Source organism: Aethalodelphis obliquidens, unplaced genomic scaffold (assembly GCF_003676395.1).
Source record: "Aethalodelphis obliquidens isolate GAN/ISIS:26980383/991018 unplaced genomic scaffold, ASM367639v1 scaffold38, whole genome shotgun sequence".
NCBI classification, from domain to species: Eukaryota; Metazoa; Chordata; class Mammalia; order Artiodactyla; family Delphinidae; genus Aethalodelphis; species Aethalodelphis obliquidens.
Window position 1 is genome coordinate 18287961 of NW_020837982.1, and position 22953 is coordinate 18310913.

General features: G+C 60.2%; 1 protein-coding gene across 1 annotated transcript in view; it reads right to left on the reverse strand.

Moving 5' to 3' along the window:
• Positions 1–3315: 3315 nt before the first annotated feature.
• MYO15A (myosin XVA) overlaps positions 3316–22953 on the reverse strand; it is a 52778-nt gene continuing 33140 nt past the window's right edge. Inside the window, exons 45-65 of the mRNA XM_027131251.1 lie at positions 22800–22915; positions 22593–22711; positions 21357–21498; positions 20785–20896; positions 20618–20692; positions 20051–20229; positions 19440–19555; positions 19113–19185; positions 18606–18678; positions 18300–18373; positions 17987–18069; positions 16608–16738; positions 15419–15513; positions 15176–15253; positions 14741–14837; positions 12871–13031; positions 12013–12146; positions 8640–8773; positions 8244–8377; positions 6884–7024; positions 3316–3873 (exon numbers count right to left, since the gene is read on the reverse strand). Coding sequence (XP_026987052.1) covers positions 3772–3873; positions 6884–7024; positions 8244–8377; positions 8640–8773; positions 12013–12146; positions 12871–13031; positions 14741–14837; positions 15176–15253; positions 15419–15513; positions 16608–16738; positions 17987–18069; positions 18300–18373; positions 18606–18678; positions 19113–19185; positions 19440–19555; positions 20051–20229; positions 20618–20692; positions 20785–20896; positions 21357–21498; positions 22593–22711; positions 22800–22915 — 2369 coding nt within the window. The 3' untranslated portion in view covers positions 3316–3771. The remainder of the gene's footprint in view (positions 3874–6883; positions 7025–8243; positions 8378–8639; positions 8774–12012; positions 12147–12870; positions 13032–14740; positions 14838–15175; positions 15254–15418; positions 15514–16607; positions 16739–17986; positions 18070–18299; positions 18374–18605; positions 18679–19112; positions 19186–19439; positions 19556–20050; positions 20230–20617; positions 20693–20784; positions 20897–21356; positions 21499–22592; positions 22712–22799; positions 22916–22953) is intronic.

The following is a 22953-nucleotide window of genomic DNA, read 5'->3' on the forward strand; positions in this document are numbered from 1 at the left end:
CGCAGACGGGGGCCGTCCACCGCCCCTCCCCCACCCACTGAAGGGCTCCGCGAACGCCCCAAACAGCAGCCTGCCTCCTGTCCGCGCCTCCCCCGCGGCCGTAGGGCTCCCTCCACGGGGGTGCGCTCACGCCGTCAACGCTGTCGCCACGCTACGTCACGGCATCGTCCGAACGCCCGAAATCGCCTCAGCCCCCAGCGCGCAATCACCGGGGAACCGACACAACCCAGCCTGCCCGGTCACCGCCCCCTTGGCGCTTCCACTTTTGTCACTGGGCCACCGGCCACGCGCCGGGCAGGCCCAGACGGCAGCTTCCGGAAGCCGGTTGGCGCGCATGCCTGTCAATCCGGCGGTCGCCTTGGCTACTGCGTCCGTCCCCTAATTAGCGGCGGGCGGGCCGCGAGGACCCCTGAAGGGTGACCGGGTGGCTAAGGGAGTGCCTGAGTGGAGACCAGACCGCAGCGAAGCGCTCAGGGCGCAAGGATACGCTCAGATTGCGGCGCCGAGAGCCCCGGCCCAGCCCCCGGCCCGACGGCTGCTGCCACAGACACCGCCCCCTCGCCGCCGCCCGGCGTGTACGTTGTCCTAGTCACGTCCCGGCGGCGGCGCGTGCGCGGCTCTCCTGGGCCGGGCGCTCCCGGGGCGGCGGGGTGCTGGGGACGGCAGCGCGGGCTGCGGTCCTCGGAGTCACTGCCCTCCCGGGCGCCCAGGCCTTTGTTCAGGCCCTCCCGGCCCCTGACGGCGGGGCCTGCACGCGTGGTCACGCTCCTTGGTCCCTGTCCCTCCCACCCGTTCCTTAACTGTGGTTTTTGGAGACTCGGCTCACCCCTCTAGCAGCCTCCCCAGATTCTCACTGGGATGAAATGCATCTTGGGTTTCGTGGCCTCGCCACCCTGGCCGTTATGCCCCCAGCCCCTGCGCCCTCTCCACCCACCGCCCCCGGCTGGTCGGAGCTTGAGCTCCAGACCCTGCTACCCAACAGACGTGGGTTTGGACCTTGACCTCCTGACGGGCTGTAGGACCCCAGACAAGCTCTGTAAAACGGGAATGAAATCCGTTCCCATGTGCGGTGGGTGTGAAGATGAGATGAAGTCCTGCATCCTGTACGTTAAGCAGAGAGGACCACTGGCCTCTAGTGTGGGCCTGTTTCCACGTCCTAAATTAGGGGACTACCGGTCCCTGGTGGGAAGTGGGGTCTGTCATGGGGCCACAGAAAGTCCAGGCCAGCAGGGCCTGTGGTATGGGGAAGCCTGGACACCTGGGACCCTGGCCCTGACCCTCCCTTCCAAGCAGCAGCAGGTGCAGGGGAAACGGGACAGGCGTGAAACCCGTAGGGAATCGGCTCCTGCCCTTTCCTGACCCAGCCTGGAGGGCACCGCTGGTGGTGGCGGCAGGAAGGCAGCTGCAGGTGGTGAGAAGGTGGCCAGTGGGCAAAGCCAAGGTCAGGCGGCTGGGCTTGGGCCCCAGTCCTGCCTGGGCAATTCTATGTGAACGCCCGGTCAGGGCCCCGTTGCCTGCATATTGGCAGTTTGGCTACGAGAGCTCAGGCCCTTCAGAAGCCCAGCGCCCACCTCTCAACGGCCCTCCAACCGGGGGCATCGGACTCTGCACGCACACCTGGTGACAGGGAGCTCACTACCTCATTCATCAGAAAGTCCTGCCAGAGACCCCTGTGCTCCGCTCACCAGGCAAACATGGGAGTCACCTCTCCAGGGCCCCCAGACACCCCCTCGGAGGCTTCCCCATGCTCTGCAGCCAGGGCCCTCCCCTCTCCCATCCGAGCCTCAGGGGGAGACAGCTCGACTCTGGAGCCTGCCTGCCTGCCTTTGACTCTCGGCCAGGCCAGTTAGTGGTTACTTGCTTCACCTCTGCCTCAGTTTCCCCACGAAGACAGGACGTGACTGTCTCACGCTACCATGCCTCCCAGATGTGTCTCCTGTGTTCTCACCCCATGCCAGGCCGGGCACCCTGGGGCTTGGTTCCCTCTGCTTTGGCTCTCCCCACGTCCACCTGGAGTTCCTGTCTTTCTGGGTCTGGGGGCCACAGCAAGGTCTGATTCTCCTGCCACCCGAGTCTTCCCACTCTGCCTCCTGGGGATCGTTACCTCTGACGAGGGCTCGACCTGCTGGTGCCACCACTGAGGCACCAGAACAGCTGTTAAAACATGAGCCTATGCCTTAAGGCCCAGATCCTGAAATCCCGAAGTCCTGCTGTTCAGTTATCCAATGCTGTGTAACAAACCTCCCAAAACTCAGACCTCAGACACCATCCAGCTCAGGAGTCTGCATCGTGGCCAGGGTTGGGCCAGGAGGTTCCTCCCGGTTCCATGCGCTTCAGCTGGGGCCTCACTCACACGGCCCACTTGCATTCTGAAACCCGAAAGTCCTCTCACCTGGGCAGAGCCTCTAACTGGGAGCAACTCCCGGTGCCTGGCATTTGCCTAGTACACAGTAGGTGCTTAATAGGTACTGAATAAGTAAGTAAACCCCTCCTCGGACACCTTGGCTCCAGCCAATTATGCCCCCACACACCTATCCAGCCCTCCTCTCCCAAGCCTCCCCTCCCCGACAAGTTCCCCAAAGCACTAGCACTTCCCATCAACATTCATTCATTTATTCTTCCATTCATGCGACAAGTATTTTTTAAGCACCTACTCTGCGTTAGGCATTGTCTTAGGCTTTGGGGGAAAGAGTAGGGAACAAACACTGTTTTCTCTGTTTAGAATGTTCATTCCCCTTCCCTCCATCTATTCCTATAGCAAACTCCTACTCATGGTTCAAAACCCAACCCAAACATCCCATTCCCTGGGAAGCCCTTTCCCAGCCTTCTCCCTCCCCAGCCGCTGACATGAAACATCTCTCTCCCTCTACTATACCATTCTCAAATATTGTGTGGCCCACCCAGTGACGGGGTCCTGGGGTTAGGGCTACCCAAGGAGTGTGGGGTAGAGGGGCAGGGGCCCGCAGGGAGAGGTAAGGACAGATGTCTCTGCTGGAGGCCCAGGTTCCCCTGAACAGAGCTGGCTCTGTTTGTTTTTTTTTTCAATGCAATTTATATAACTTTATAATTTTAACATAATTTCAAACTTATAGAGGTCGCAAAAGCAGAACAAAAAATTCCTACACACCTTTACCCAAATTGGCTACTTATTAACATTTTGCCCCCTTTGCTTCATTACCAATGTAATTTTATAAACACGATAATGCAGAATAAAATGATTTCATAGCAATTATAATTAATCAGTATTTTTTGAACCTCCTGGCTCCTCCCTCAGACTCATTTTCCAGTCACTCAACAACCACATGGAGAACAGGCTGCCAGGCGTACCTTTTATTTGCACAGAAATGACCAAGAGTCAGGAACCCAAGCTCAGCAGCAGTGCAGGGGCACCTGACGGGGGGACATGTGAGGGGCCGGGGCAGGGACATGGGGCAGATTTGAACATCAGACCCCAAGGAAAGCAAACGCAGGTTCAGTTGGTCTAGGCTACTGGTGTGGGGCTTCCCTGCCGCAGGGGGAGTCGGGGCAGGGCCACAGTGGTAGGTGGCAGGAGGCCCCACTAGTCAGTCTTTGGAAGTCCCTCCTGCCATCTGACCCAAGTTTGCACACTGCAACTCCATCCCAACTCTGGATCAGTCTTCTCAGGTTCCTGGGGGCTTGCGCCATGCCACCTACTGCCTCTTGGTCTCCCCTAAGGTTCTGGCCCAGTAACTCCCCTGGGACCACACAGCAAGCCTCCTGGCACAGGGCAGCTGGGGGCTGGGGGCTGGGTCAGAGCAGTGTGATCTCGCTGGGGGGCAGCGTGAGCCGCTTCTCACGGGCACTGAGCAGGTTCTCCACGTGCACGGCCACCACGTGACACAGCTCCAGGCCCTGCAGGAGAGACGGTGAGAGGCCCAACACTTCCCAGCTCTCACCTGGGGTGAGATGTGGCCGAGAGAGGGGAGAGAGATGGAGGCCAGCCTCCAGAGGGACTAGTGGGCCCCACCCTCATCCCCACCCCCCCAGGGCCCTGGGTGGCCCGCGAGCAGCTAGGGGGAGGAATGCCAGGCTGCAGGTGGGAAGGGGTGAGCCGGGAGGAGAGCAGTGCACCTGCCAGCTCTGCTGCATGTGGCCTGTGTGACCTGAAACCAGTTACTGCACCTCTCTGAGCCTCAGTGGTCTCACCCCTGGGGGCTCGGTTTACCAGGGCCTGGCTCTCGGAGCCATGGGGAGGATGCTATGAGATTTTACTACACGTGAATCCTCTAGACTTGACACCTATTAGCCCCATCAATAAATGGTTTCTAACCACGTGCTGCTGCCGTGGTTACCACCTGGCGCCCACAGCCTAGAATGAGCTGTGACCCAGCCTCAGGGCTCCCACCTGCTGGGGGCGGGGCAGGCAGCGGGGACTGTGGAAAATTGGTCTCTCAGACCACCGCCAGTGCCGGAATCTCCCCAGGCGCTTCCTGGGGGCTGGGAAGCTGCCCAGAGGGAGGGTAAAAATAAGGAGGACAGCACTTACTGGGTGGCAACTGAGGACCAGGCACTGTCCCAAGAGCCCCCCATGTCCCACCCCTCCCAGTCCCTGCAGTGTCCCTATGAGTCAGACATTCTTAGAGCCCATTCCACAGGTGAGGAAACTGAGGCCAGAGCCCTGAAGCCAGTTGCCCCAGACCTCACAGCTGGGGATGGTGGGACTTGAACCCAAGGCCACACCCTGGGGGCCACCTCGGCTAATGAGATCAGAGTGGGCTCCTCTCCACCTGCCATCCTCCCACCCACATGCTGCAGCACTCCAGGCCTCACTGGGAATGCTGCCCCACTTGGCAGGTGTGGAAACTGGGGCTCAATAAGAAGCTGGGCTGCTTCCAGATGCCCTCACACAGCCTGTCAGAGGTAGGCGGGATCACTGCTGCACTCAGACATCACCTGCTCCTGGAAGCTGATTACCTCCTGGATAGCACGGGTACACCCTCCCCGCACTGATCACGGTTTATTAGAGAGGCTTTGATATCTGTCACACCCCTGAGACCTGGGGCTCTGTGGGGGCCAGGGCTGGAGGGTCTGCTCAGTATCTCTGCAGCTAAGTGCAGAACCTGCTGCGTAGAGATGCTCACTGGTTATACATTGAAAGAATGAATGATTAATTAATAAATGTGTCCTCTACACATGCATGACAGAGGCAGAGCAGAGGTGGCAACGCAAAGAGGTCGCGGGTGGGGAGGGTACCGGGAGCAAGCGGAGAAGCCGGAGAGGCCTCCTCCTCCACCCACTCACTTCCTGAGCACCCACTACAGCCGGGCCGTGCTAGGGACACCGTGGGGACAAGCTGGACACAGCCCTGCCCTGCCCCGCCCTCTCGGGGCTGACATTCTAGTGGGGAGACAGACAATCTGGGAACAAATAACTAAGGGATTTCCAAGCCATATGAGGGCTGCTGAGGCGGAGAGAGTGAACTATTGGGGAGGAGGGTCAGGGTAGGCTTCTAGAAGGAGGTGATGTTTGTGCTGAAACCCGAACAAAGGGAGGGAGGGAGCCCCGTGATGCAGGCAAGCGTGTCCCAGGTAGAGGGGACAGTGAGTGCAGTGGGTCTGGGGTGGGGAGGGGGCAGGTAAGCAGAGGGGAGGGATGAGAGCGGAGGCCACGGAGGTAATCAGAGGAGGGGGCAGGGACGGGAAGGGCTGCTGGGTTGGGGGCCCAAGGACCTGCAAGGGTGAGAGGTGAGGGCAGAGGCCTGTTGGTCTCCAAGGGCAATGTTGACGGGGTCAGGGCAGGAGAGAGAAATAAGGGGCTGTCTCAGCAGAGCTGGCTTTGGACGCCTCATGGTCAGAGGGGTGCCGGGGTTGGGGAGGGGGGACCGGACTCAGCACCAGTTAGAAGTCGTCCAGGGGAGGGCTCTCCAGAAAAGGGGCCCAAGGGGCAACGGACGGGCAGGCCCGAGGAGGTGGGTTTGCTGTGGTGGGAGCTCAGACTGGGGGTTCTGGGAAGCAGGCTGAGCCACAGATAAGGCCAGGGTGGGGGTGACCTCAGCAGGAGCAGGACTGCGGAGCAGTGGGAAGCACACTGATCCCGGGGCGGGGGGCTCCTCCTTTAGAGGCAGGGCTGGGGCAGTGGGAGCCCCTGTCTCGTGCCCTGGGATAGCAGCCCCACCAAGGCAGGCCGTGCCGTGAGAAGTGGTCCTGGGCCCACATCTTGAGTGGGTGCGGTAGGCCCAGACATGTGGGCCCAGCCCCGATTCTACCCCTGCTCTGGACCTCAGTCCCCTCTCTCCAGTGGGCTGAGAACTCTGGTCCTGCCCCATCCCCGGGCACTGCGAGACTTGGACTTGACTGACCTAGAGGTCAGCCACAGCTTTTAAGGAGCCGCCACAGTTGCTGCAAGTAGGAGAAAGGTCCAGGGCAGCTGGGCCTTAGCCTCCCTGTCACATGGGAACCCCACTCTCCACCCCTCAACCTCAACAATCCATCCTCCGAGCCTCAGCCCAGGTGAACGTCCTCCAACTGCCTGGGTCCTGCCCTCCCACCAACCTTCTATGGCTCCCGAGTGCCCTCAGGAGGAAGCCCCAGATTCTTAGCTTTATATTCAAGGACCCTTAAGACCTGCCCTTCCCTGGCTGTGTCTCCCCAATTCCCCATCAAACTCCTCACTATTCTAAAAACAACCTGGGCCCACCCTTTCCCATGATCCCACCATCAAGATGCTTCTCTGGTAGACCGCCCTCATGACCCACAGTTCTGTGAGGTGTTGGGTTAGCTCTGTCCCCTGCACTGGGCTGGATGTTCCCTGGGACACGGCTAGGACCCGACCCATCTCGGAGCCAGACCCAGAGAAAAGCCTGGCGAGCGGAATGAGGGAGTGGGGGTCCGGGTGACAAGCCGGGCTGCCAGGCGGGGCCCACCTGCTCCAGCTGCAGCTGCATGGTGCGCTGGGTCGCCACATCCCCCAGTGCGATCTCCACGTACGGGTAGCTGGAGCTGGCCGTGGGCCGCTGGGTCCTCGTCGACTGGATCTCCTTCAGGGAGAACTTCACCATCAGCTCCTGGGGGAAATGGGGGCAGACAGGTTTGGGGGTGCGACAGTCTCACCCATCACCCAGTCTTACCCCACCGCTGGAGGTCAGATCCGTAGGTGGCGTGACAGCTCAGCTCGGTTCGAGTACTAGTTCCCCAGTGACTTGCTGTGTGACCCGGAGCAAGCTACTTTACCTCTCTGGACCTCAGTTTCTCACCTGTGAAATTATTTCAACAAATACTGCTGCACGCATGTGCGGCGTGCCAGGCACTGCTCTAAATGCTTGCGATCTAGGGATGCAGGAAATGCCTTCACATCAAGGCTGCTTCTTCACACCCGCCCCTCTTGGTCTGGAGCTTTCTTTCCGGCCCCAGGAGCAAAAGCTTTCCACACAGGGACAGCCAGAGTGATGGGAGTCAGCACCCCATCACGAACAACAGGCCACAGCAGACAGACAACCCAGCTCCCCGACCCGCACGATGCGGGGCATCCTCTGAGGGCCGTGTTCCCCGCTGGACCGAGCGCCAGTCCCCACAGCAGGAACCTGCTTGCTAACACGCTCCTCCCCAGGTGCATCCCCCAGGGTACGACCCTCCTCCCGGTCTCACTTCCTCGCTCCAGTGTTTCCACGTAAGCTACTTGCCCTGGAGCCCTCATCTCAGGGCCCACTCCCAGGGGAAGAACTAAGAATAGGGGTAGCAGATCCTTTTTGTCCTGGACTGAATTGTGTCCCTCAAATCCATATGCTGAAGCCCTGACCCAGCACCTCAGAATCTGGAGACAGACCTTTGAAGAGGGAAGGTTAGGGTGGGCTCCCATCCCATGGGACCACTGTCCTTATGAGAAGAGGAAATTGGGACACACAGACCCCAGGGATGTGCACAGAGAAAGGGCCATGTGAGGAAACGGGCAGGATGGCCATCTACAAGCAAGGAGAGAGGCCTCAGAGGAAACCAACCCTGCGGGCACCTTGATCTTAGATGTCCACCGTCCAGAACCACCAGGAAAACAATTTCCCTTGCTGAAGCCCCGCCAGCCCCGCCCCGTCAGCCCCAGCGGACCAACACAGGCTTTGAGCGTTGGCCTGTGTTTCACCTCCTTTCACCTTGACAACAGCCCTGCATCCCAGGTGAGGCAGTGAGGCTCGGACAGGCAAGGAGCCTCGCCCAAGGTCACGCAGGTGTAAGCAGCGGAGCTGGACTTCCCATCCCCTGGGGGAGGGGCGGGGCAGGGCTGAGGCCACTCACGTGGGTCTCGGTGCTGAGGAAGTTAAGGCCATTCTGGTTGACCGCAAGGATGCAGGGGGCGGGCACCGCGCCGTTGCTGCAGCTCTGGACGAAGAAGAAGGAGGAGCCGAACATGGGCGAGGCGCTGAGGAGGCCTGGGGCGGGGGAGGGGCGGGCAGGTGACACAGGCGCCTCAGTGCCGCCCCCCACCTGCTCGGGCGGCCCCTCCCGCCGGTCCAGCTGCCGGCCTCAGGCCCCCCTCCTTCCCTGCCGGGGCCCCCAGCCTAGGTGGGGCCCCGGCGAGGACTTCCGAAAGCTGGCACCAAAAATGCCTCTGTACAGAGGCAAAGGTGCCCCCACCCCGCCCTCCTCAACCAGGCCCCCACGGTTCCCTCCCCAGCCCGGACTCCTTCTCACCCAGAAACTGGGCGCGAGCCTGGTGGGGGCTGAGTGCCTGCATCTGCTGCCGGTGCTGGCCGAGCAGGCTGGGCCACGCCGAGGCGGCCACAGTGCGGTAGAGCTGGGCCGGGATGTACTCCTGGGCCTCGCGCCTGGCGTGCAGGGAAAGGCCGCTCTGAGTGCCGCCAGGCTTTACGCTAAACCTCCTGGACCCCCACTCACTGCGGAGTGAGGCTGACTCAGTGCCTGGGCACACAGCAGGTGCTCAATAACCGCTGGCCAGTACCACTAGGCTCCCCGTTTGCAGAGGAGGGAACAGAGACTCTGAGAACTTTACCAGCCAGTCCAAGGTCACACAGTGACCGGCCCGGGCCGAGGCTTGAACCCAAGGTGCGTTCGTCCTTTGTAGCCCCCGCCCCAGGGAGAAGCCCTGGCCAAAGGGGTGAGAAGCACACGCTGAGGGAAGTATCAGGGCAGCAAAGCAACCACCAGTGGCTGGTCAGAGACGGAGGGCACAGAGCACTGGGCCCACCAGGCCAGGCCTCCCCCTGACACATGCTGGATCCCCTGGGGCAGCCCTGTGTCTCAGGACATCTGAAAAATACCAACAAATACCGGTCCCGGCTGCCATGGGCTGCACACTGGGGAAGGGGGAACGTCAGGGGAACCCCTCAAAAGACCCTCCAGGCAATATCTTTCCTCTCTGCTCTGCTGGGTAAGAGCCTGGCATCTGACCCAGTCTCCCCAGGTCTGGATCCTGGTCCTACCACATATTAGCTGGGGAAGCCATATCCCCTCTCTGGGCCTCGGTTTCCTCATCTGTAAAAGGGGTAAAGAAAGTGTGGTTGGGGACTTCCCTGGTGGCGCAGTGGTTAAGACTACGCCTGCCAATGCAAGGGACACGGGTTCGAGCCCTGCTCCAGGAAGATCCCATGTGCCGCGGAGCAACTAAGCCCGTGCACCACAACTACTGAGCCTGCGTGCTACAACTATTGAAGCCCGTGTGCCTAGAGCCCGTGCTCCGCAACAAGAGAAGCCACCGCAATGAGAAGCCCGCGCACCGCAACGAAGAGTAGCCCCCGCTCGCCGCAACCAGAGAAAGCCCGCGCGCAGCAACAAAGACCCAATGCAGCCAAAAATGAAATAAATAAATAAATAAATTTATTTATTTAAAAAATTAAAAAGTGCGGTTGGGGAGATTAGCTGAGACAATGTGTGCAGAGTGTCTTGCAAAGAGTAGGAAGGCCACAACTGTCTTTCTCCAGGGCTGGGATGATAACTTTCTGTGCTTCCTGCACTTTCCCCTTAAAATGACAGCACAGAAAGAGAGTTGGGTACTGAGCCCTTACAGTGTGCTGGGCACCGGGACATCCTCTGTCCACACTCCACTGCCTTCCCTACGCTGGTTCACACCAGGGGCTCTCATAGTGTGGCCGAGGGTCTGAGAGGGCAATGCGACTCCCTTAAGAACCTAAGCGGTCATCTGCTCTCCCCTCTCGTTCCCTCACAAGTGCACGGTGGAGTCCGCCAGAGGCTATGTGACACGTGAGATCACAACAGACTGACAAAGAGGCAGAGACAGGCATCCAGCTGCCGTCTGTCACGCCAAATGGTACAGAGATTTGCAGAGTGTCAAACAGTGCCGCTCTTCTCACTGGAGTTTTTGGGAAAATACACTTGTGTTTTCATAACTTATTTATATTAATGTGTAATGTTACCTTCCACTATTTGTATTATAATTATCACATATACGCCTTTACATTAACATGGGGTGTCCTTATTTTTAATTACTTACTAAGTCAATATTTTAAATCGTTTCTCAGTTTTAATTTTGAATAGTGTAAATATATGAATAGATACAACGCACAGAAACAAAAGCCCTTTGGGGTCTTATTTTTAAGAGAGTAGGGGACTTCCCTGGTGGTGCAGTGGTTAAGAATCCACCTGCCAATGCAGGGGACACGGGTTCAAGCCCTGGTCCAGGAAGATCCCACATGCCGCAGAGCAACTAAGCCCGTGTGCCACAACTACTGAGCCTGTGCGCCTAGAGCCCACGCTCTGCAATAAGAGAAGCCACCGCAATGAGAAGCCCAGGCACCGCAACGAAGAGTAGCCCCTGCTCGCCGCAACTAGAGAAAGCCCGTGTGCAGCAACAAAAGACCCAATAGGGCTTCCCTGGTGGCGCAGTGGTTGAGAATCTGCCTGCTAATGCAATGGACACAGGTTCGAGCCCTGGTCTGGGAAGATCCCACATGCCGCAGAGCAACTAGGCCTGTGAGCCACAACTACTGAGCCTGCGCGTCTGGAGCCTGTGCTCCGCAACAAGAGAGGCCGCATAGTGAGAGGCCCATGCACTGCGATGAAGAGTGGCCCCCGCTTCCCACAACTAGAGAAAGCCCTCACGCAGAAACTAAGACCCAACACAGACAAAAATAAATAAATAAATAAAATTAATTAAGGAGCCAGATTTTAAAAAAAAACCCAATGTGGCCATAAATTAATTAATTAATTATTTTGTTAAAAAAAAAAAAAAAAGAGTAAAAAGGCCCGAAGATGGAGAGCCTGGGATGACTGATGTCTCGCCTCTTCGAAAACATCAGTTTAAAGGCTGCCTGATGCCCCACAATTTGTCTTTTATTTATTATTTATTTATTATTTATTATTTATTATTTAATAAATTTAAATTTTTATTTATTATTTAATAAATAAATTTATTATTTATTTATTATTATTATTATAAATAATATTTATTTATTATTTAGGCTGCAGTGGGTCTTAGTTGTGCCATGTGGGATCTTTTATTTTTTTAATTTTATTTTTTTAATTAATTAATGGCTGTGTTGGGTCTTCGTTGCTGCATGTGGGCTTTCTCTAGTCGCAGCGAGCGGAGGCTACTCTTGGTTGTGGTGCGCGGGCTTCTCATTGCGGTGGCTTCTCTTGTTGTGGAGCAGGGCCTCTAGGCGCGTGGGCTTCAGTAGTTGTGGCACACGGGCTCAGTAGTTGTGGCTCGCGGGCTCTGGAGTGCAGGCTCAGCAGTTGTGACGCACAGGCTTAGCTGCTCCGCGGCATGTGGGATCTTCCCGGACCAGGGCTTGAACCCGTGACCCCTGCAGTGGCAGGCGGATTCTTAACCACTGCACCACGAGGGAAATCCCTCCACAAGTTTTTTAAGGAATTCCCTGTCGTCGGAGATTGTAGGTGACACCACGGTGAACGTTTCCATGGCCAGATCTTTCTGCGGGGCCATGTGTATTTCCTGGACCACAGGGTGTGTGTCCCGAAAGCTTTTTGTCACTCCGTTTGCTCTGAGCTATTACTACCAGCTGGAAGTGACCTGGCATGCCCGGAGGTGGGGGCCCAGCTGGACGGGCTGGGCTGGGTGGGTGCTCACGTGCTGGGCAGGTAGAAGTGGTCCCTGGCTCGGTGCTGCAGTGCGGCCAGCTTGGACACCTGCTGCAGCTGCTGCTCGCCGGGCTGGCCGGCCGGTATGCTGCTGAACAGGCCCTTCAGGTAGTCGGGCAGCACCTGCGGGGGACGGGGTGAGGCAGGTGAGGGTCCGCGGGCGGCCAGGCACTGGGCAGGCAACTGGGGAGGCGCAGACACAGACACTGAGTGGTTCCAGCCCCACTCACTTCCGGGGGGAGGGTGGCCTGTCACTTCCCTGGGCTTCTGGGAGGAGGGACACATGACGGTGAGCTGGGAGGGCTGTGGCCAGGAAGCCACAGGACCCCGGGAAGCACTGGCACCCGCCTGCAGCATGCAGGACCTGGGGTCCCATTTCCACAAGTCCTCCGGCTGCCGCTGGCTGACCCTCAGGCACAAGAGCCCAGTGGCCGGATTTGGACTCGGAACGGTCGCAGCTGCGGCACCAGCTCCAGAGAAGCACGCGCTCTCTGTCCAAGCACATCCGCAAGTGTCGGCACAAGAGGAAGAACCAGGCTTTGTTAACCCCACGACCCTGACTTAGACGACCAAGTCTCAAAGGGGAGGGGCAGCACCACGAAAATGACAAGGCCAGGCAAAGCCTTTCAGCGAGGGACAGGCCAAGTGCACAGCGCGGGAGGAGGGCCAGAGGAAGGAGGACGGAGAGGCCTCCTGAAGCAGTGCCATTGGGGCGGCCTCGCCGGAGACTCAGAAAAGCAGAGCCCGCAGGGAGCAGACGCCTCGGGGCCCGAATCATGAAGGCCTCAAACGCCAAGGCCCGGGGGAGCCTGGAAAGTTCCAGAGCCTCAGAGCGGCCCGCGCTGACCTGGTTGTAGTGCATGGTCACGTAGAGCTCATTCTCGAACTTGAGCGGCTGATCCCAGAGCACGCGCCGGAACCACAGCGTGTAGCCACCATCCACCTGCTCCATCTCCGAGGCCACGTCCAGGATGTAGGCGCGGCGGCTGAGCGGGCACACGTGCTGGCCTGTGGGGAGCCGGGGGCAGCTGGCTGGGGTACGAGTGGCAAGCCCCCTCCCCGCTCTGGGACACAGCATCCTCAGTAAAGGAGAGCACGTTTATGGGACAGGGTGCCTGTGTTTGTGCAAGTTGTAACCGCAAGCTACAGCCCGCCTAGGTCTAGGGAAGTGCCCTGCGTGGTGCTCCGAGAAAGCCTAGCCCCTTTCCAGAGGAGGGCTGGGGACAAGGAGGGGCACACGAGGCCTCAGGTCAGGAGGGCCAGTGGATGCCTTTCTGCGGAGCTCCTTCAGGGGAGAACCCCCTGCCGGTCTCCTGGGGCGGGTGGGGAGGACGGTGGGGTCTGGCACTGAGCGGGTATCAGCCTGTACGAGAGGCTTAAGTTTTCATTTCCTGAACTGACATTTCTGTTTCCATCCCACACCTTCGGTAAAATTTTACCAAAGGGGGGGCGGGGTGGCACGATGATAAAGTCCAGACTCTCGAGGCCAGACAGTCTGGGTTCAAATCCCAACTGTGTGACCTTGGATAAGTCCTTTAATCTCTGCAGCAGGCTGAATAACAGCCTGACCCCAAAGATGTCCCCGTTCTATTCCCCGCCACCTGTGCATATGTACCTTCATGGCAAAGGGGACTTTGAAATGTGATTAAGGATCTTGAGATGGGGAGATTATCGTGGGTACCCAAGTGGACCCAGTGTAGTCTCAAGGGTCCTTAAAGAAGGAGAGATTGGAAGATGCTATGCTCCTGGCTTTGAAGATGAAGGAAGGGGCCGTGAGGCAAGGAATGTGGGCGCCTCTAGAAGCAGAAAAGGCCGGGAAAGAGACTCTTTCCCAGAGTCTCCAGAAGGAGTTAGCCCTGAGGACACTCTGGTTTCAGGACTTCTGATCTTCAAACCATATGATAATAAACCTGTGTTGTTTTAACCCAATGAGTATGTGCTGATTTGTTATGGCGGCAACAGGAGACTAATACAGTCTCCCTGGGCCTCAGTTTTCCCATCTGTAAATGGGAACAATAACCGTCTCATTTCATACGGTTGTGGTGGGGATTAAAGCAGTTTATAGGATGACATGCTCTCAGCAGTGCCTGGGACATAGCCTCTGCTCCATAAATTCAGTTTTTGGGATCATTTTGTTACTGCCTTCCCCTCCCCCTGTGTCTTGGCTGGACTCCGGGCAAGCAGGGCTGAGGATACATGGTTCGGAGCCGAGGCAGCAGCGGGAGAGCTGGTTGGAGGTGGATGGAACTGACAGGCTGGTGGCAGGAAGCAAGGCCACAGCCTACAGCAGGTGGGCTGCAGGGGGAAGGGGTTCAGCTGAACTGAGAAGGGCCAGGTGAGACCAAGGGTGGGGGCCCTTACGGCCACTATTAAGGCGTTAAGAGACAGGTGAAAGTACTTGCACTTGTGGGTCCAGGAGTCGCATCCTATCAAGTCTCATCTTCCCTGAGGGCAGGGCCCACTGAGTGGCCCGAGGGGCAGAGGGAGGCATCAGGGGAGCCCTGTCTTCCAGGAACTCGCGATCTGACGGGCCAGGCAAGGTCACACAGAACGGAGCAGAGAGGGGCAGACGTGGGGCTGTGGGGGCTCGGGGCAGAGAGGTCCCTCTACCTGGGCCTAGGAGCTTCCTGGAGGAAGTGGCATCTGACCTGGGCCTTACAGTGGGGGTGGTGGGCGTGGGCCCAGCATGCCGCACCCTCTGGCCTCTGGCCACTCACCTCGGTTGGTGACAACAAAGATGACGTACTCATCAAAGGCCTCGGGGCGGGTCAGAGCCATCTCAGCACAGATCTCCTCCACCACGTCCAGGGCCACCTGCGGCGAGGGAAGCGTGAGGCTGCACTGGCCTGGCGACCTCTGCCCCCAAGGCCACCCAGACCCCCTGCGCAGAGGCGAGGATCCCCGAGGTCCCTGGGAGCCGGCCGCATGCAGGAAAGGGCACAGCTTTTGGAGTCTGAGAGACTCGGGTTCCGAGTTGGCCTGTCTCTTATTTGCAGTTTGATCCTGAGCTGGAGGTCCCACCTCCCCCAGGCTCAGGCTGCTCCTCTGAGAGAGAAATCCTGCCGAGTGGGGGAGGCTGGGGGGCTCAGCACCCTCGGGGGCCCACCCTGGAGGCTGGGGTCCCTGCCCGACGGAGACATCCCGTCACTTACGGTGCACGTCTTGATCTTGAGATGGCGCTCGAGGCCTCCGGGGAGAAGAAAGAGCTGCCTCTTGGAACTGCGGCCGGCCTGGGGTGAGGAGATTGGGGAGTGGGAAAGGCCGGGCCAGGGCTCTGGGCCAGCTGCTGTCCCCTCCGTGGGGGTCCCCGACAGGGACCGGGCAGGGCCGGCGAGTACGCGTGACGGGGTCTCTGGGCCGGGCCGTCTCACTCACCCCAACGCCCCAGTGCTCACCAACATGGCCCGAAGCTCCATGCTGCTGGGGAGCTCCAGACGGCCACCGAAGCGCAGCGTTCTCTGCAGGTTCTGCTCACAGGCCTTGGCGATCCCTGCAGAAACGGGAGTCAGGGCCTGGCCCAGGGTGGGCAGGGGAGAAAGGGGCTCCTCTGGCCCCAGCCCTGAGTCCAAGGGGGGGGCGGGTAGAAGGGTGGGGCCGTGTGTCTGCTCTCCCTTCAGCGGCTGAGGAGACAGTTGAGAGGGCAGTGATTTACCCAAGGTCAAGAGCCAGAGTGTAAGAGCTGGATCTGAACCCCATCCCACGCAGCGGAGGCCCGCACGCCTTGCTTATCCATGAGCCCCGCAGACAGCTGGTGACTCGGGGCTTGTCCCCCGCAGGCCGTGTGTGGCTAAGATGACGCAGCTGTGTGCAGCATCCCAGTGCAGGAGCCCCCACCATCTGTTTCCCCATCTCTCTGGGCTAAGCAGTGCCCTCGCCCTGCTCTGGGGAGGGGTCAAGAGGGCTGGGCACACTCTGCCACCTTCCCTGGAGCTGAGTCTCTTCACCTCTGAGTCCAGGGAAGTCTGCTGCCTGAGTCAAAGAGGAGTCTTCAGAAACAAAGAGAGTGAGGTCCCCGTCTCCTTCACGGCCGCTGTGGTAACCACAGGGGCCCCGGCCTCTCTCTTAGGGGGACCCAGGGGTTGCTCTGGAAGCTAGGCTGGGGCTGAGGCTTAGGAGTGGCCCCTTTCCTCCAAAATCCAAGGGGAAAAGGCCAAGACCCTGCCACCAGCCTTGGCGCCCCTGCCTGAACCCTCTCAAGACCCCTGTTGATTCCCAAAGACCAGAGAAACAGGGCCCTGCCGCCTCCTCCGCCTCCACTCCCACATGCCACACATCCTCCTCTCCGGGCCTTCACCCCTGCTACTCAGCCTACCTAGAGATCCCTCCCATGTGCTCACGACCCAGAGCAACACTTCCTCTGGGAAGCCTTCCCTGATACGCCATCCTCCCCCCCCCCCCCCCCCGTTAGATCAGACAACCCATCGCATCTGCCCCTGCGGGACCTCCACAAACGTTTGGGGATGGACTGATGTTAGTAAACATTGCCCGGGCACCTGTGAAGGGCCAGGCCCTTCGGCCAGCTGCCCGGCCGGTCCTCACGCAGACAAGCCCTTGGCCCTGACTCCCCACCCGCTGGCCCCTCACCCTGGAAGGGCAGGCCTGGGGTCCGGCCCACGTCTTGGAGGAAGCGAACGAGGTGTGGCTGCAGGACTTCGGAGCAGCTGCGGTAGGCAGCCACGATGTACAGCAGCCTCCAGCCTCGCTGGCAACTGTCCCTGCAAGGACACACATGGGGCTACGCTGCAGGCGGCCGCTGCACTACGGTGCCACGCCAGGAGTCTCTCCCACTCTCAGGCGGCTCATCTTCTGAGGAGGCTCCTCCTCCCTGCCCAGTGAGAGCAGGGCCGGCGGGCCCAGAGCCGTGCAGAAGCTGTGTTCTATTGAGAATCCAGGTGGGAGGTAGGGAAGGCAGAGGACGAGCCCCCCCCCCCGCCCCCCCGGCCAAAAGACAAGCCTTCCCCGGGGGCATCTCTCTGGGTGACGGGAGGGCCGGGGGACCCTGTGCAGAGCTGGTGGCAGGTAAGGCTGGGAGGGAGGGGCAGGAGGACGTGCTGAGTGGCTCTGAAATTCCTGGGGGATGCGAGCAAGTGGACGGGAGGGTGGCACACGCTTTGGGTCCCCACTGTGTGCTGGTCGTGTGCGGGACATGGAAGCATACCTTTGTGCTGCCCTGGTGTGAGGGTTTCATTGTGGGGACCTCCGGCGTCTAGGGACAGCACTTGGGCTTCCTTTGGGAAACCACCCACCCCTCCCCGGTCCCTGTGGTTTGGAGATGGGTATCAGAGCCAGGACTGCCCAACTAGAACACCGCAGCCCCCGCCCCCCGCCACGGCGACTGGTTTAGGGATGGGTGTGGGAGCCAGGTCTGGCCAGTTAGAGTTCAGCCTCCCTCTGGCTATGGTGATTGGTTTGGGGACAGGCACATGACCCAGGTCTAGCCAATCAGAGCTCTGTATCGTCCAGCCGTTGTGGTTGGCTCAGGGATGGGCATGGGACCAATAAGACTGCATTCGGGAATTTTTGCTGCAAATATTGGGTCAGTCTTGCTTTCCCTGGGATTGCTGAGCTGGGAAATGTTTCTCTCCAATCTATGGGATATGTTGCTCGGGAATGATATCAACACAGAGGAAAGCAGGGCCAAGCTACGGAGAAGGACTGCTTCCTGATGACACTTGGGTCCAGCTGTGCCTGAGGTCCTACGTCAGACTTTTCAGTTACCTGAACCCTCTTTTGCTTAAACTAGATTTAATTGGGTTTCTGTCACTTGCAACCAAAAACCTGGACTCACACATTATCACCACATTTTCCAGATAAGGAAACTGAAGCTCAGAGACAAGAAAGGGCTTGTCCCAGACCAAGCACGCTCTGTCTATGAAGTGAGGGAGAGACAGGGGTAGAGACTCCGGAGGCTGACCTGGCCCCTCCTGGAGCATGGATGCGCTGGGGGAGGGGAAGACACTCACTGCTTGGTGCTGGTGTTGTCTGTGATCTGCTTCACAACTTGGCAGTAACACTCGTCCCGCAAGACCTCATGGTCCCTGCACAGCTGTAGGAGGGCGGGCCAGGTCACAGGTCACACGCCCAGCACACAGGAACAGGGTGGGCACTTGGAGATGGGCCTGGTGCCCCTTCCCCAGGCCCCTCCCCACCAGTGGGATGCATTCCTCTTTGGGCCACATGAGAGCTTCCCTCCCCAAAGTCCTGCTACTCTGTTGATAAATGGGGAAACTGAGCCACGGGGCAGGCAAGGGAGCACCAGCAGTCAGCGGGACTGACCTTCAGGAGGGTGCAAAGCACGTCCAGTTCACTCTGACCCTTCAGCGAGGCGTCCCCCATGAACCGCATCACAGCTGGAGGAAACACCTGTCCCACTCGGGCCACCAGACCCCCAGCTGCCTGCCCCCCTTGGGGACCCTGGGGTTGGACGCCTCCCCGGGAGGCTGTGGCCAGAGGAGGAGGGGGAGGCTCTTCCTCTCTGCAGGGGCCCCACATCTGAGTTGAGGGAAGGGGTGGTGGTGAGCAGGGGTCACAGTGCGGGGTCCCACCTGGCCCAGAGCCCTGGCCGCAGTCCCACCCCCACACCTAGAAACATGTCTGTGGCCATCTTGTTGAGGCTGCTGTCGCTGAGCTCAATGAGGGAGTCCTGGAGCGGGGTCTGTGGGGAGAGGGGCTGGGTCACCAGGAGGCAGGGTCTTGGTGGGAGGGGCTGAGTCATGGGGGCGGGGTCTGTGATGGGAGGGGCTGAATCAGGAGGGGGCGGGGTCTGTGGGGAGAGGGGCTGGGTGACCAGGGGCCAGGGTCTTGATGGGAGGGGCTGGGTCGGGAGGGGGCGGGGTCTTGATGGGAAGGGCTGTCATGGGGGCGGGGTCTGTGATGGGAGGACTGGGTCAGGAGCGGGAGGGGGGAGGGCCACGTGGTGCCTCCTCTTACAACAGGAGGGTCCACACCACCAAAAGGCAGCCGGGACGCCACTAGGGAAGACACTGCCCCTGGGAGAAACGCGGGCCCTCGGAGTGCTGAGTGCTTGGGTCCCATTGGGGACAAGGCTGTTTGGCCCACAGGCCTGGGAGGGGGCCTGGGGCTAGACACCTTGGTGAAGCAAAGCATGTCCTCCAAGGTTCTGGATTCCCGACCCTCCTTGGATTTCGGCCTGAGGCCGTCCCTGCAACAGGAAGCGGACACTACTGACCAGTCTTGTCTCCAAGCTTTGGCTACACCCCCTTCCCACCTGGAGTGTGCTTGACTCAGTGTCAGCCCACCGGGCAGCAAGGCTCCAGAAGTGGAGGCTGCAGGCGGGCCTCACACCTCAGGGTTTCTCATCCCCCCCCAGAACTGGGGCCTCCCGCTTGGGCGGCTGCAAGAAGCCCCAGAGAGACCCTCCCCGGGGTGGGGATGCGGCGTGGGGCCACCACTCACTGGGGTCTCCTCTGAGGGTCTCGGAAATACTTCTGGGCAAACTCGAGCATCGTGTACGGTGGGAGAGCCAGGCCGTCCTCCCCGCGGTCCGCAGAGCCAGCCCTGACTGGGGGACCCTGCAAGAGGGCCAGCCGCCGCACCCCGCCCAGTCAGAGCGGGCCCAATGCCACCCCCGGCTGACTGTGCCCAGACCCTCTCATGTGGGCCCACTGCCTCCCCAGTGGCCTGGTCCGGCTGACCCTTACCCCTCATTGCTTTCTCTCTCCACCCTGGCAAGCTCTGTGCCACAGGACTGGACCTGCCCCCCTCACCTGGCCCCGCCCCGGCGCAGGTGGACTTCGCCTGCTGGCCGGCCCAGGCTGGTCCTGCCCCATTGGCCTGGTCACAACCCTTCCGCTGACCCCCGCCCACCCGACCCCACTGGCCACGCCTCCAGCCATCTCTGGTCACATCCCAATAGGTCCTACGTCTGGCTGGCTCACTGCTGGCTCAAGCAGGCTGCCGGGCCCCAGGGTGGCCTGCTCTTAGCTGAGCACCTCCCCTCCCCCTCCACAGTCAGGCGGACCCCCTTGCTGTGTCCGCCCTTCGGCCCAGCCCCGGGCAGCTCTCACCTCCCTCCTGCGGCCCACCTCCCGGGCCGCGGCAGTGGAGGCCACGGCAGCGGCCACGGCGGCAGCGCGGCCCCGGCCCGGCTCTGCAGGCAGCTGCAGAAAGTCGGGGGCAGCTGCAGGCTGCACCAGCTCGGAAGGGAAGCGGCCCACACGCCCATGGATGGTCCCAAATCGCCAACCTAGGGGGCGGGAAGGGCTCTGAGCAGCGGGAGGGTGTCATCTGGGGAGCAGGGGGCCCAGGGATACAGAGCTTGTGCGGGAGGTGTGTCACGGGGCCATTCACAGAGGAGGACACAGCTCTGGGAAGGGAAGGCATTCCCTCAGCGGGAGCTGCAGAGAGCACAACGCAGCGCTTGTGGACCCTCGGGCCACACACATGGAAACGCTAATGTCCACGGAGACCCTTTAGCCAGATACGTGGGCAGAGGCCTGGGCTGCATGGCCGCCTTAGGAGCTGCAGCCAGGCCAGACCCTCTGGGACCCCGGAACCCAGAATCGTCCCTCCGCTGTTTGGGGTGTCTAGGTCTGGCAGCTGTGGCAGCTGAACGGGGGTCCCGGGGTACCTACCGAAGTCAGGACCTCGACGCCGCAGCTCCTCCAGGTACACGACCTTCTTGCCGACCACACAGCCAGCACTGTAGCCTGAGGGCCGGACCTATGTCAGCACCCGCTGGGAAGCGCCCTGCCCCGCCCCCGCCTCCCCCGCCGTGCCCACCCCTCCCCGTGGCGCTGACCCATCCGAGGTGGCTCCAGGGGCTGCAGGTGGATGATGTCACCCTTGTGGAAGGCCAGCAGCGCTGGGTCCTCAGGCAGGAAGTTCCTCACAGCGACCACGTAGTCCGAGTCCTGGGTCAGCCAGGGGCTGGGTGAGGGCTGCAGTCCCATCCCCCTTCTCCCGGAGGCCAGGGGCCACTCCCCTGCCCCTCACACAGGACGTCAGAGCACTGGCCCAGGCCTCACCCCCTCCACCCCTCCCGAAGCCTCCCCACTGAGGCCAGGTGCCGGGCCTGGGGGCTGCCTGGCCTGGAGGGAGCATGGGGGCGGATGCTCCCGCCGCAGTGGGCAGCGGCGAGCAATGCAGTCCTTGCAGGAGGATGAGCACTGCAGCTGCCATGGAGCCCAGAGGCATTAGTAAAGGACTTTGAAGGAGCGGGCAGAGGGGAACGGGCATCCCGGCTGGAAGGCACAGCCCGTGCAAGAGCCTATGGACACAGTTGCTGCCGCACACACGCATCCATGCTTCCCAGGCATGAGCCCCGTTCTGGGCCCTCAGCCCTGCTGGGGGCATCTGTAGGAGGGCCCTGACCTTCTTCAGCTCCAGGATGAAGTCGTCCACCAGGGTCTTGACCTGGTGAGCTCGGGCTGAGAAGAGAATGACCTTCTCGCTGGCCAAGTTGAACTCCAGCATGTTCTGGGAGGGGATGGTCACAAACAGGATATCTGCAAAGCTGGAGGATGGGAAGGTGGCATGAGGGCAGGACCCCGCAGCTAGAGGGATGCCCTCCACCCACCGTCCTGCTCCTTCTGTGCCTGCCGGCCTCCCCTCCCCTCCTGTCCGCAGCTCTATTGTGTTGCCCACACCCTGTGAACCCACAACCTTCCAGCCCTCCCCAAGTTGTGCCTTTTATTTTTTTGCCTCGTGATCCAACCTCCCAGATTTTGCCCACACAAATCTCTCTTTCAGTCCTTGAGCAAACTCTCCAGATCCTGAAGCAAGGAGCCTGCACCTAACCGGTGAGCGAGGCTCCCCACCCCCCCCACCCCCCCGCGCCGTGCTCTGGTATAAAGGACAAGTGGGCTGCTAGGAGCGAGGAGTCCGAGGACTCAGGAAGGTCTCACGCCGCCGAAGCACCCTTTCCCTTCCGAGCTGCGTCTGCATCTGGCTGTTCACACGGTCGCCCCCGCTGCACGGCGAGCTCTGTGAGGGCCAGGCTGCAGCGTGGCCGGAGATGGGGATGGGGTCGTGGCTCCCAGCTCCCCACTCCTTGGCTGTGGGACCCGAGACAAGCAACACCTCTCTATGAGCCTGTTTCCCTGATTGAAGGGCTTTGGCGCAGAGCCGTGCATATCGTAGGTACAGTCGCCCCTCGGTATCCGAGGGGGACTGGGTCCAGGGCCCTTCGAGGGCACCGAAGCCCACGGATGCTCAAGTCCCTCCTATAAAATGGCCTGATGCTTGCATATAACCTATGCACATCCCGTATACTTTAAACCACCTCCAGGTTATTCTTTTTCTTTTCAGATTACTCCTAACACCTAATTCAACGTAAATGCTGTGTAGATAGTCACAAAAGCAATGTAGACGTTATGTGAATAGCTGCTGGTGAGTGGCAAATTCAAGCTTTGCTTTTTTGGAACTTTCTGAAATTTTTTTCTGAATATTTTCCATCCGCGGTTGGTCGGATCTGTGGATGTGGAGCCTGCGGATGTGGAGGGCCAACTGCACTCAGTCAACGGCCGTGAAGCCAGCCGGTGAGGAAGCGCTGGTGCCGGCCCACGTCCAGCGCCCGGCCAGCCCCATTCCCGCCCATCCGCCAGTCACCTGTACGTGCGCAGGACCCGAAGCGGCCCACCGGCCTCGTGGCTGCCCTTGACCATGCGCAGGAGTTTGATGCCCGTGTGGGACACAGCTAGGATCTGCACGCCGGTGCCCACGCTGCCCTGGGGTGGGGACGAGTGGCACGTGAGGCTCTTCCGGCCTCATCCCTGGAGCCCCTGGGCGGGCAGGGGGCAGGCAGGGGGCTCGCACCGTGGCAGGGAAGAGGCGGGAGAAATAGACCTCCCAGCTGTCGCGTGCAATGCTGACCACGGCCCGCTTCACACTCTCCGTCACCAAGGGCCTTTGCATGTCCAGCTGGTTCTGGGCTAAGGGACACAGGTCGGGTCGGGACTGACCCACGTGG